General features: G+C 40.1%; 2 protein-coding genes and 2 pseudogenes across 2 annotated transcripts; 3 read left to right on the forward strand and 1 right to left on the reverse strand.

Annotated features, from left to right (window-relative positions):
- LOC125314374 overlaps nt 1-13,184 on the reverse strand; it is a 413,124-nt pseudogene that overhangs the window by 51,580 nt on the left and 348,360 nt on the right.
- Nucleotides 939-4,752, forward strand: LOC115728328 (disease resistance protein L6-like). Its single transcript, XM_030658680.2, has 3 exons — nt 939-1,654; nt 3,005-4,103; nt 4,483-4,752. Exons 1-3 carry the CDS (start codon nt 1,002-1,004, stop codon nt 4,750-4,752), a joined length of 2,022 nt encoding a protein of 673 aa, XP_030514540.2. The 5' UTR covers nt 939-1,001.
- Nucleotides 4,901-9,357, forward strand: LOC125314037 (putative adenylate cyclase regulatory protein). Its single transcript, XM_048275495.1, has 3 exons — nt 4,901-5,225; nt 5,355-7,631; nt 9,242-9,357. Exons 1-3 carry the CDS (start codon nt 4,901-4,903, stop codon nt 9,355-9,357), a joined length of 2,718 nt encoding a protein of 905 aa, XP_048131452.1.
- LOC115728327 overlaps nt 12,799-13,184 on the forward strand; it is a 34,053-nt pseudogene continuing 33,667 nt past the window's right edge.

A 13,184-nucleotide genomic window follows, 5' to 3' on the forward strand; every position in this document is an offset into this window, starting at 1 on the left:
GTCGATGCATCAGCATATATCTTGTCGGGATGCATTGCAAGTTGCTGTCCATTTCCTATTATGCATTTAGAGAATCATCCATTTATATGTAACATGTCGCCGAAAGTTGTTTCATTTGCTAGTAAAATAAAGGCAAATGTGTGTAACATGCCGCCGAAAGTTGTTTCGGTCTGTTCTCCATTATAGGCTATACAAATTTAATAGAGGTAATAGCGCACCGAAAGTTCTACAAGTGCAATTTGGCGTGTAGGGCCATCGCCTAATTCCCTTATGGAGTCGGGATGTCAAGTTGCTCGAGTTTTCCTCTTAGCTTTTTTTTTTTTTGTTTTGGGTTTATTATATTCCCTCCTACTAATAAAACTATGGATCCCCCTAGTTACTCTCATAGGCAATCAAGTTACTATATAGATATTGCAGGAGGATGTCCATATCGTGTGGTTTCAGGAATAAATTCAACATATCGATTTAGAGTTTCAAAGTGAAGGGTAAATTCCTGAGCTAGATCAAGAGCTTAAATATATTGAACAAAAATATATTTTCCGGTGGAAAATAATTTAAAATAAATAAATAAAGGGAAGTTCAACGGCGGAGCCGTTGTCGTGACGCTTTGTATGTATCTATCAATTAATTAATGACCACTTGTCTACGGATAATAACAGCATTTGTTTTTTATTCAAAAGTTTTACTCTTTTTTTTTTTTACTTTCCATTGCTTCTGCATCGAAACTTGCTCACTTTTGCATTGAAACTTCCACCACATGAAGGCAACGACTACAGATGCATGGTTAGCTGTCCCGGTCAATGAATTACTAATTTATATGTAGCTCGACAAGATTGAATTATTGGTGCGATTCCCTTTGCCAACTGGTTCCATAACATAAAATCAAACCACAAGAGAGTGGGCAACAACAAGGCATTTCCTATTTCCTGAGAGGGACTCTGGCTTTTTTCTCCCTCAGACTTGCAGGCGAAAACCGGGGGGCAGATCAGAGCAAAGCGGAAATGCATCGTCCCATTTTTGGGCATTCTTTCGCCGTGCTCGTGGCACCCATCCTTCTCTCCGTGCTGGCGTTCTATTTTCTCAGTAAGAAGAAAAACAATGCGGCTAGAAATGCAGCAGATGCTGATAATGGCGCGCCTGGTTCGTTGACTGCACCGACTGATACTGATTTCGGTGGATCTAGTTCGTCTCCGACTGGAAATTGCTACGAGGTGTTCTTGAGCTTCAAAGGCTCGGACACTCGAAAAGGTTTTACCGATCACCTCTACCACGGGCTCGTCGATGCGGGAGTTGACACTTTCAGAGACGATGACGAGCTCTGTCAAGGGCAGGACATCAGACCAGTGCTCATGGAAGCCATCACGAACAGCAAGGTCTTGATCCCCATTTTCTCCGAGAGTTATGGTACAAGTAGTTGGTGCCTGGATGAACTGGTTCAGATAATGGAGCGCAAGAATAACAACGGGCAGATAGTCTTGCCTATATTCTACAAAGTGAAACCATCTGACGTAGGACATCAGAGGGGAAGTTTTGGAGATGCATTTCTTAAGCGTGAGAAGCGTTTGCTTAAGAGGGGTTTCGATCCAACGACTTTGGAGAATTGGAAGAAAGCACTCCTCGAAGTCAGCACCTTGAGTGGATACGAAGCTGATGGGTAAAATTTTCCATCAAAACCATGCTATACTTTCTTGTTATATATGTGGGTGTTTACTGGTTGTTCTGATCCTGACCTGCTTCATTTTCGTTATTTTGCTTAGTGTATTTATATATAAACACAAGAAAGATCCTGCAATGCATGAGTTGTATAAGTTATTTTTTTCGGTCTTTTTGCTTTAATGAAGACCAATCTAATTACAGATTTCGTTGTCACAATCCCATTTGCTTCAATAATAAAATTTTTGAACCGACTTTTACTCTTATATCCAAAGATTTTTCAACATTGTGCCATTTTCATGTCATGTTTATAGTGTACGCTGCATTAATCTTTGTCTCAAACTTTTCTAATTACATATTTATTTGAGATTAATCGTACAACTTATTGGTGATTTTTTATTTAAAGCTTGCAACATCTTATACCGTGCATGGTGATTGCTAAAGCCATATTTCTTTATCTTCCCAAGTTACATTCATTAAGTCATTAATATAGTTGATTAGTTGTTATTAAGATTATTTTTCACAAAAGAAATGTTTCTTTGGTTGCATATGATGATGGAAAATATAAAGAAGGAAAAAAGGGATTATTTTTATTATACGTTTGTTCAAATAATTTCCAATTCATTTCCTATCTTCAACAGGTAATTTTTATATCATGCACCCGCATGTATTGAAGCAATGTTCTTATTTTGGGTAAAAATTATTCTTCTACTTTCGTGTAAAATCAACAATAGACCAGTTAAAATCATAGAACACAGATACTCAAGAGGAATATAAAGTACAACCTGTAATCATCCCCGGAGGCAATTAAACTTACAAGAACACAAATCTGGAATGATACTAAATTCATAGCACGAGTAGAAACTTGCAAGCGTGTAGAATTGAGCAAACAAGGAGAAAGCCTCTCAATTGCAATTCAGGTAGTTCACAATATCGGACTCTGAACAACTTTTCTGATTGGTATCCCAAGACCTGAAATCATCTTGTATCAAAAGTTATAACTTGTCTTTGCTTATTCAAACGCTCTACAAATTTTCAAAGTCACATCCACGTCATCTCTCATATCTTGAACAAACAACAAGTTTAAAATTTCACTCAAATCCATAATAGATACAATATTTAATATTCATAACTCATACCCTCAAGTTTATTCCGGCTTAATAAATTATTTTGGAGTAACAGTGGAATTGGGCACGCCATATGAAGCAACCACCAATATATGGAGGTGTGACAAAAATGATTTTTAAAGTTCTTCCATCAATCCGCAGATTTATTTATTGTTGTGTTCTCATTTGATAAACAACATAAAATTACTGTTGCCACATAACTGAACTCTCGTCACATTTGATAGGTATGAAGCAGATTTGGTGAAATCGATTGTCCGAAAAGTGTTGAGCGAACTGAAGAAAAAGTTTGAGTTGGATATTTCTGAGAATTCGGTTGGAATTGATCGTCATGTGAAGGAGATTATGGAATTTGTGGATACTAAAAAATCTCATGCCACCCTATTTGTTGGCATCCACGGAATGGGAGGCATTGGTAAGACTACTCTTGCTAAAGCCATCTACAACAAGCTTTCCAATCAATTCGAGCATCGTAGCTTCATTGCTGATATAAGGGAATCATGGAAGCGTAATGGTGCACATTACTTACGGAATCAGTTAATCTATGATATATTGAAGCACGAAAACAAAGTCCATAATGAGGATAAAGGGACTACGTACATCTCCTGCAAGTTTAAATGTAAAAAGGTCCTCCTTTTGCTTGATGATGTGGATGATGTCATTCGGTTGAAGCGTTTGGCTGGTAATCGTGATTGGTTTTCTTCGGGAAGTATGGTCATTATTACCACCAGAAACGAGAGGATTCTTGAAGAATTTGGGGTGGACTATCCCTATGACCATAAGGAAATGGATAACGATCAATCTATGATTCTATTTAGCAAGCATGCATTCCGAAGGGACTCTCCTCCAAGGGAATTTGAGGACCTCGCTCATAAAGTCGTATCCATCACCAAAGGGCTTCCCTTATCCCTTGAGGTTTTAGGCTCATTATTGTGCGGACAAAAGCTAGCATTTTGGAGAGCTACAATAGACAAGTTAAAAGAAGTGCCTCCTAAGGAAGTGCGAGAAAAGTTACGGATAAGTTATGAAGTATTAGAATATGAACAAAAGCAAATATTTTTGGATATTGCTTGTTTTTTCGTTGGCACCGACAGTAGAACCGCATCCTACATGTGGGACGCCTGTCAATTTTTCCCTGGGGCGGGAATTGAAGTATTGAGATTCATGTCATTGATAAAAATTGGAGATGACCATCAGCTCCGAATGCATGACCAATTGAAAGATCTCGGCAAGGAAATAGTTCGCGAAGAAAATCGACGGGAGCCTCGGAACCGTAGCAGGTTATGGGACTACAAGGAAGTCAAGAAAGTGCTAAAAAAAAATAAGGTAAACGTTTTGTTTCTTTTTCATACTTGGTCCATGTTCTACTGTTAGAGTAATGTTGGTCCAGTGCTTAGTGCTTGCTCTACTATTATTGCAACTTGAATGTTTCATTGATGAGATTAGAAAGTAGGGAGGTTGCTCTCTTTGATTAAGTATTGTAGTGTTAAGATCATGAATTTCTACATTTGCTTCACTTACGTCTTTGACAAATGCAGTAAATAACTTGACTAATGATAAATCATAGAATTATAAACTCAATTAGCCCCCAAAAAAATAAGTTTAGAACTTAATTGGTACAATTGCAATAAGTTTAGGATTTTTTCGGTAATTTTAGATTACTTTAGTTGGATATCGTATTAAGGACATTGGTTCTTGCTTCTAGGGAACGGGAAAGATTGAGGCCATTGATCGGACCGAAGGCAGCTCAGAAGGCTCCGGCGAAACAGCTAAGCGAGATGGCGACATTTACACGGAAGAACAATTCAAGAATTTGACGAGTCTAAGATTCCTGCACGTGAAGGGAGCACATCTCACTGGAGATTTTAAGGACTCAATGGAAGGGTTAAGATGGCTTCGATGGCGGGAATGTCCCATGAATTTTGAAGTAAACAACTTCCCTGCGGAGGAATTAGCTGTGCTCGAAATGCCGTAAAGCGAGATAAAAGAGAAATGGGAAGGGTGGAGTTCTTTCATGGTAAGAACAAGTCCTGTTTTTTCCCCCTGTTATACTTTCGTTTGAATGATAATCACTCTGGACTGGACTAACCCCTTGACAATCATCATCATTGTTATTTTACCGGATGGCGGAGAAGCTCAAATTTCTCGACCTTACAAATTGTGCATCCATGGAAAATACGGACTTCCTCCCAGCTTTTAAGAATTTAGAGGTTTTGATCCTCAACGATTGTTGGGAGCTGCTTCAAATCGACTCTTCAATTGGTGATGCGAAGGGCCTCCGTCGCTTGGAGTTGAGCAACTGTTGGAGCCTCACGAAGCTTCCGGAAGAAATAGGTAAATTAAAACAACTGGAGCAACTCCTTCTACGGTATACTTCGGACCTTTCTGCGTTACCGGACAGCATAGGATCTTTGCGGAATCTAGAGATTCTAAATATTGCTGGGAGTGGTATAGAAGAATTACCCAATGATATTGGAAGGCTGAGAAATCTTCGAGAATTACATGCTAGAAGATGCAAAAAATTGCGAGGAAAACTTCCGTAAAGCTTAGGGTCTTTGCAAAATCTTGAAATTCTAGATATTTACGAAACCGGTACGGAAGAATTACCAAACTGTATTGGGAGGCTGAGAAAGCTCCGAGATTTAAATGCTTCATATTGCAAAAATCTCAAAGGGGAAATGCCAGAAAGCATGGGGTCTTTGGAGAATCTAGAAATTCTAGATATTTCTGGAACCCGCATAGAAGAATTGCCCATAGGTATTGGGAGGCCGAGAAAGCTCCGAGATTTAAAAGCTTCGGATTGCAGAAATCTGAAAGGGAAAATGTCGGAAAGCATGTGTAATCTTTCTTCCCCGCAACGCCTTAATTTTTTTGGCTGCAAGGAGCTCCAATCGTTGCCGGACCTTCCTTCCAGCTTGACATATTTGGGAGTCACCTGTCAAAGTCGCAAATTGCCTTCACTTTCCCACCTAACCCATCTCAAAGAGCTAGAAGTTGAGAACCGCAAATTTCTTGAGTGCATCCACGAGCTTCTGCCAACACTACTAAAGAATTCAGAATGCTCCCAACCGACGGGCTTTGAAGAATCAGAGTCACCACAATCCCTAAACACTCCCTTCAAGTTGGAGATCTTGAAAGTCCATGAATGTAAATCTATTGAGATGCTGGACGTTTCGCAGTTTATCCATCTCGAGGAAATTATCATCCATCATTGCGTGAATTTACATGAAGTTCGAGGTCTTGATAAACTGAAATATTTGGAATGCTTGATTGTTGATTCCTGCGATTCAGTTGAACGGTTGGACCTTCCAAAGTTCGGGGGTCCGAAGATAGTGAATGTTGAATATTGCAAAAGCTTAGTCGAAATTCAAGGTCTTGAAGAGTTGGAGTTCTTGGAAACCCCGAATATCTCTAAGTGTTCATTGCAAAGGCTGCTGCTTCCACAATCCGGGAGTCCGAAGAAGTTAAATGCTAGTGAATGCACCAAATTATACGAAATTCGAGGCCTCGATAGGTTGGAGTTTTTGGGAGAGCTAAATATCAGTCGCTGCACTTCAATTAAAAAGTTGCAACTTCCGAAATCCGAGGGTTTGATGAAATTAATTCCCGATGGGTGCAAAATGTTGGCCGAAATTCAAGGTCTCAATATGCTGGAGTTCTTGGAAGTGTTGGATATCTCTCGGTGTGCTTCAATTGAAAGGCTAGACCTTCCAAAATCCGGGAGTATGAAGGAGTTACATGCTAGAGGCTGCGTAAACTTAGCCGAAATTCGAGGGCTCGAAGGGTCGGAGTTCTTGAACAAGCTGGATATCTCTGGATGTGTTGCAATTGAAAGGCTGGACCTTCCAAAATCCGGGAGTATGAAGGAGTTACATGCTAAGGGCTGCGTAAACTTGGCCAAAATTCAAGGGCTTGAAGGGTTGGAGTTCTTGAAAAAGTTGGATATATCTGCATGCGCTGCAATTGAAAGGCTGGACCTTCCAAAATCCGAGAGTATGAAGGAGTTATATGCTAGAGGCTGCGTAAACTTAGCCGAAATTCAAGGCCTCGATAGGTTAGAGTTCTTGGAAGAGTTGAATATCTCTAAGTGCACTTCAATTGAAACGTTGAACCTTCCAAAATCCGATAGTCCGAAGAAATTAAATGCTGGATATTGTGAAAGCTTAGTAGAAATTCAAGGCCTTGGTAGGTTGGAGTTCTTGGAAAAGTTGGATCTCTCCGGGTGTTCAATTGAAAGGCTGGATCTTCAAAAGTCCAAGATGCTGGAGATATTAGATGCAAACAATTGCGCAAACTTAGTCGAAATTCAAGGTCTCAATATAATGAAATGCTTAACAATGTTGAATGTCTCTGGGTGCACTTCGTTTGAAAGGCTACCAACCTTATGTTGCTTTGACTACTTGAAAAGTTTGACTATCAATGGCTGTGACAAGCTTCAAGACATACAGAGCCTAGAGAGATTCCCATCCTGCAAAAGTTTATGGATTGAAGGTTGCAAGTCCTTAGCAAAATTACCGAACTTGTCAAGTTTTCATGATTTACGAGAATTGTTCCTGTCAAACTGTCATGAACTTCGAGAGATCCCGGGGCTTGAGGAGTCAATATCTCTAGAATCTATTGCTATCTCGGGATGTTCCTCGATTGAGATCTTACCAGATTTGTCATCGTGTACCCGCTTGATGAGTCTGATTGTGCAAGATTGCGAGCGGCTGACTGAGCTTCGAGGGCTCGAGAAATTGGAGGAACTAGTGGAATTGGACATTTCCGGATGCAAGTCACTCAAAACAATTCCAAAATTATCCGGAGTTCAACTTTATCAGAATTACGAGATGAAGACATTTGCATGTGGCCGAAGTATAGAATTTGGATTAGACTCTATTCCGACGGAATCTGATGCGTTCAAGATAAGGGCGATGAACCACATTTTTTAACAAAGGTGCATGAAGCAGGTAATTTACCTTTGCACTTTTCAGATCTACCACCCAATTGTCATTTGCAATTTCTTTCAAGATTTATCATCTTCTCATTATTATTTCCCAGTTGATAGTGTCCTCATTATTTTTGTTACTCGAATTCAAGGAATCTGGGGGAGATGTTCATGGAAGTCAATGTGCTTTGGCAGAATGATTCTTCTTATCATGCCAAGAACCGAAATAGATGAAATGGGCTTTTTAAGCACATCATAAGTCTTTAAACTTTGGGTAAGATCCTTCATCCTATGCGGAAAAATAATTATTCTTAGCGTTTGATTGTTTTCGGATTTCCGGAAAAATATTAGAAAAACTTATGTATACGGGCATTTGATAGCATGCTAAAGGTCATTGTATAGGTTGAGAAATACTAAATGGAGGACCCTACACGGCGGTTCTTGTTTGAATCCATGTTCATTTGTTTCGGATCCAGGATATACCTAAAAGTCCAAGACGACTACCCAAAGAATGCATCTTGATGTACGTAGAGTTGGTATAGCCATCCGTGAGATGCCCGAACATTTGAGCCAAGCAAGACATTAACTAGAATGTGGTTTGACATGATTGACTATACTGTGAAATAATCCCTTATATTGTGCATAAGCACTTGTTATTTCATTTACTTGCTGAAAAGAAAAACACAGTAACCATTTCCATAAGTTTCCCGAGGAAACTTTGTCCTATATGCCGTTTGAAAACTGTCTTGCATTTTTTCTACTACATGAATGGCAAATGATGACAAGGAAAGTATCAAACTATATCCCACAAGAGCAAGCAACTTGAGTTGAATTCACTATACTAACTTGCTCAAAGCTTCTGTGGTTGATTATGTTAGATACCCCATTAGTTGGATCCTTAGAGTTCAAAAACAATATTAAGTTTTACAAACAGGGATCCCTAAACTTTGAGTGTTATTAGGAGTGCATTGATGTTAGTTGCTGGATTGATTTCATTTGACTCATTGGCGGGATTCAGTTATCATTCCACTGGTTGATGTAGATGCTGAAATATGCAAGGGAGCTTTGGCAAGGCCTTTCTAAAAGGAAACAAAATCATCAAAGAATGAGGAGCTCGATGTTTCTTGAACTTCTCCAAAGTCCGACAATGCAGCCTTGGAATAGTAAAGGATGTTTGCATGTTGTCATCTCACATTGCCCCGCTTATATTTAGCAGAAGCTTTGCAGAGCTGGAGATGTCTACCTCTGCTCCCGTAATCAAGTCTCTCTCTTCCTTACTTTCTTTCCCACCTGTTCCTCTTCTATAGTTTTATTCATGCTACTCTCGGACTCGAAGGAAGTCTAACCTCGAGCTTTCCTCGGGATTTTCCAGCACCGAGGAAGGATCGTAGCACGTGCTTCCATTCCAGCTTCGGTTCAATAAACTGCTGGCTTCTCGAGTTCGGCTCCCATTCGGCGTTCTTTTGCGACCTAATGGGCGGTTGTCTCAATTATTCTGACTCGGTTTTGTGAAGTTTGCTCGATATCTGATTGGCAGGTGAAGATTGCGGGGTGGAATCTGGAGAAGGATTTGCTGGTGATGGTCACACGGGACCCAAAGGTGGTGCTTCATGGCTTCAATTGGCGGAGGCTGTGGACAATCTCTCCTGGTAATTTCTTCGAAACGAGAAAGTCTCTCCTGGTGCTTGCTTTGATTAGAGGAAGTTCTCTTTTTAATTCAGCACGTTCGTTCCTTCAACAATGGCTTGGTGTGCCCTTTGAGTCATTGGCCTTATCTCGTTTTACTTCTTTCGCTCTTCCTAAATGTGCTACGCTTCCTTCTCCGGGGAGAAACCGCTGTAATTGTCAATCTAGCTCGATTTGCGTCTGATGGAGAATTGGACAAATATAAAGGTGAAGTGCTTGAAATTCTAAATGAGAACATGGTGTCGAACTAAGGAGTTCCCTAACTTAATCGATAGTCACCTAGGCTGACGAGAAGTGTACCATGATGCTGTATTGCCATCTTGTTTCCTTCTGTGTACACCAGTTAAAGTATCCATGAAAATAAAAAACTTGAATTGGAGGGGATGTCATGTATTCTAGATAGCCTAGCTATGTCGGTTGCAGAAATGCTTGATGCCCACTTGGAGTTGGGAGGTTTAGGCCCTGCAGAATAACATCTCGATGCTATCGGGCATCTATATAGTTTTCTCGGATTTCTAATGCTGACTCTCACAATGTAATGCTACTTGTGGCTCCTCTTCTTCCTCTTTTTACCGATTGAGAGTTCCCAACAAGGAGATATTTAACAAATACTAGATTGCGGAGAATAGCCTGGAAAGTTTCTCGCATTTTGGACTACTTGAAGTTAATTTATCTTCTTTCGATTACAGAGGGGCATTGCATCGCATCATTTTGATTAATCAAATTTATTGGTGGGAGTTTAACTTACTTGTTAATAGGATATCTCAAGCCATGATGCATACTTGTATGAAAATCGGGTCAAGAGGGAAGGAGTGAGGGATTGGAGAAAGCACGGAAACTAGGAGTGTAGAAGGAGTTGCATCCAAGTATGTTAAGTACTTATATGACTGTATCTCTTGGTAATTCAATGTCGCAAGGACTTAGGATTAGATGCCTAGCTTTGACAGTTCCTTGATATCTATTCTCACTGGATAAATTTAGAGAGGAGGCATCTTTTCTCCAGAAACATCTGAATGCTTCATGCACCATATGGTCTTCTGGACTTGGAGAACATGTTGAGTGCACTATAATTCTTGAGCCGACCTTTGAATGGTTTCTGTTGAGATCCTAAGTTGTTGGTACTAGTACACTTGTGAACCTTGCCTGAATCTACTCCACCTTGAGGTTCCAAAGCGGAACAAGAAGACTCATTTTGGGGATTGTGATAATGGATTGGAGGCTGCCATAAAGATGTAGATTCCCGCCACTTTACATGACCTACTAGCCAAATAAATCCCATATCAAGTGACCGATATCCCTCTCGGTTAACAAATTTTGATTGACATTTTCTTGTTGAGGTGCCTTCTCGATCTTCCCCTTATAGTAATTTTGTGGTGAAGAAATCATTCGTTCTCTCTCTGTTGTTTTCTTTGCACATTCATTGTGTCGTCAATACTGGTTTCTCATAATTATTCTAATCTACTCCGGGTAAATGTACGAGATCATTATGCTTGCTCGTCCTGGTGGCAAGATAAGTTGTCTTGGGATTTGAAGATGGTACGGTTTCAGTGGATGATGTAGAAGTAAGTTTTTCATACTATTGCAGCAAGGTCACCCTCATTACTACTCAACAAGAAATTCACCCCGCAAGATGTTTATGAAATCCTTGAAATGTAGCCAACTCGTCTGATATAATGACCGGCTAATCGGACGGTTGTATCTTAAGTTGTATCTTAAGTTGGTATCGTAGTTGACACTTGTATCGAGGGTCCACTTGGAGTCTTTTTTATTCAAAGAGAGTTGTTTGTGATTCAGGCTTGGATCTTCATGTTAAAGTGGAAGCAATTCGGTCCGAGGTAGAGATCATACTAGTGTCGATTTTGCCGTTAGAACGATGGAGGTCTGTTGGCTGGTTCCGCCCCTTTGTGGGGTTCAGCTAACATAGCATAAAAGAAAACGAAAAAACAGGTCAAAAAGTCAAAAGCAAAAAGAAAGGGAGAGCCTGATCGTGGAGCGAAAGAATGGAGAGAGAAAGCGTTCCCGTAGAAGAACGCACGAGAAGAAGAAAAAGGGGCGGCGGCTTTCCGGCCTAGATCCGAAGGTCGAACATTGTCGTGACTCAAATTTCAGCTTCTTGTTACCGAGATTTACAAGTTGATCGGTTTTGTTCGTTGAAAACCTTGTCCAAATTATTTCTCGTTTTCTCCGATCGGGTTTAGAGTTTCTTGCTCCATTTATATTAATCCACTTTCGTGATGATGAAATGTTGTTGTATTATTGACGTTGAGCTCTGGTGTGTAATCGGGGAAGAACTTTTGCGTGTCTACTGTTCTTGATGATTAGTGAAAGTTTTTGAGCGGGCCGTGATTTTTTTTTTCCGCATTGTGTTTTCCACGTAAAAATCTTGGCATGGTTGCCTCCTTGTATCTTAACATTTCAGCATTATATTGTACTTATTTTGAGGTTTTATTGCTGGAATATAATGCTGGTTGTTGCTGGGTTTAAGTCGATTTTGGTCTGTTTAGTTTTGGAGAAGAAATTGACTCTAAATTGGATGAGTTTCGAGAAGTGGAAAAATGATACAAATGGTTCAAGAACTTTAGCTCAATATGCAATATTGTCGTATTGGTAGATGTTCAATTTAGTCCCTTGGCTATATGAAAATATTCAGTATCATCATTTCGTTAATTCAAAATTTAATGAAATTTACTCACGTGGCTTCCGATCCGTTCAATTTGAACAGTGGATAAAAAATAGATTGCACGTGGATTATTCACCTGGGTTTTCATCTTTGTATATGATAATCAGCCTCATAATATGATAATCTCCATTATAGAACATATATCATCAAATAGTGTCTAAATATTTCAAAGTGATTGTTGTCCTCAAATAAACTCTACCTCATTATTTTTACATGTCCGGCTCGACATATAATAATCGACATCATTAAATGATGTCTAATTAGTCATTTGAGCAGATGGAAGAATTAAAATTGAACATTCAACAATAGTGACTATTTACATCATTTTCTCATGATGAAAATGCGTTATTAGAATCCAACTGCCAACTTCATTTTCGAAAACAAATACCTGATAATTTATCTCGTTCCTTGTCATTAACTAGAGCGATCGTCGTGAAATCGATGGTTGCATTCGATAACCAATTGAATTTTAGGAAGATTCATGTACTCTTTGAACGCCTTTTCTTGCCGTATTATTTCTCCCACCATGCGCAAGGGATTGCCTAACTGGAAAATCCATTTTGATCAATTTGATAACCGATGCATGAGAAAGTGACCACTGCAAGTAAAACACAACACTTTGGTAACCCGACCCGTTCCGAAACGAAATCACATATGTTTCTTGATGATGAAAGCGAGCCCGGACGACAAGTTCGGTCCGGCATATAGCCCGATCCGGCCCGGTTCGGCCCGCCCATTAGTCTCTCCCTCTTTCCTCATTTTCCCTCCCGCCTGTTCCGCTTCTGCAATTCTCTCTACAAATTCTGTTGACTCCAGTGGACTTCGTCACTCTCTAGCTCTTCCATCCTTCGTCTAGCTCTTCCATCGTGCCTCCGTTCCCTCGGTAGCAATTTGCATTGAGCTTTCTTCTAGGGTTTTCGAGCTCTACCCTTCACTCAGTTCGCATTGGCCACCGGCGCTTGTGTACAGTCCTCGCTGTTTGCTCCAGCAGCTGGTGCTGCGTTTTTCGGCTGCCTCCGAAGCATTTTTTTCTTAGCTATGGAGACCGACGAAGGGTCGCGGCGTGTTCTTCCGTTTCAGCTTCAGTTCGACAAACCGCTGGCTTCTCAGGTTC

This window comes from Rhodamnia argentea, chromosome 3 (genome assembly GCF_020921035.1).
Source record: "Rhodamnia argentea isolate NSW1041297 chromosome 3, ASM2092103v1, whole genome shotgun sequence".
Taxonomy (NCBI): Eukaryota; Viridiplantae; Streptophyta; class Magnoliopsida; order Myrtales; family Myrtaceae; genus Rhodamnia; species Rhodamnia argentea.

Coding starts and splice junctions, on each gene's coding strand:
- LOC125314037 (XM_048275495.1), top strand. CDS start 4,901: ATGGCGGAGAAGCTCAAATTTCTCGACCTTACAAATTGTGCATCCATG. Junction 5,226..5,354: donor TCTAAATATTGCTGGGAGTG/GTATAGAAGAAT, acceptor TTGAAATTCTAG/ATATTTACGAAACCGGTACG. Junction 7,632..9,241: donor GACATTTGCATGTGGCCGAA/GTATAGAATTTG, acceptor TCTGATTGGCAG/GTGAAGATTGCGGGGTGGAA.
- LOC115728328 (XM_030658680.2), top strand. CDS start 1,002: ATGCATCGTCCCATTTTTGGGCATTCTTTCGCCGTGCTCGTGGCACCC. Junction 1,655..3,004: donor AGTGGATACGAAGCTGATGG/GTAAAATTTTCC, acceptor CACATTTGATAG/GTATGAAGCAGATTTGGTGA. Junction 4,104..4,482: donor AAGTGCTAAAAAAAAATAAG/GTAAACGTTTTG, acceptor TCTTGCTTCTAG/GGAACGGGAAAGATTGAGGC.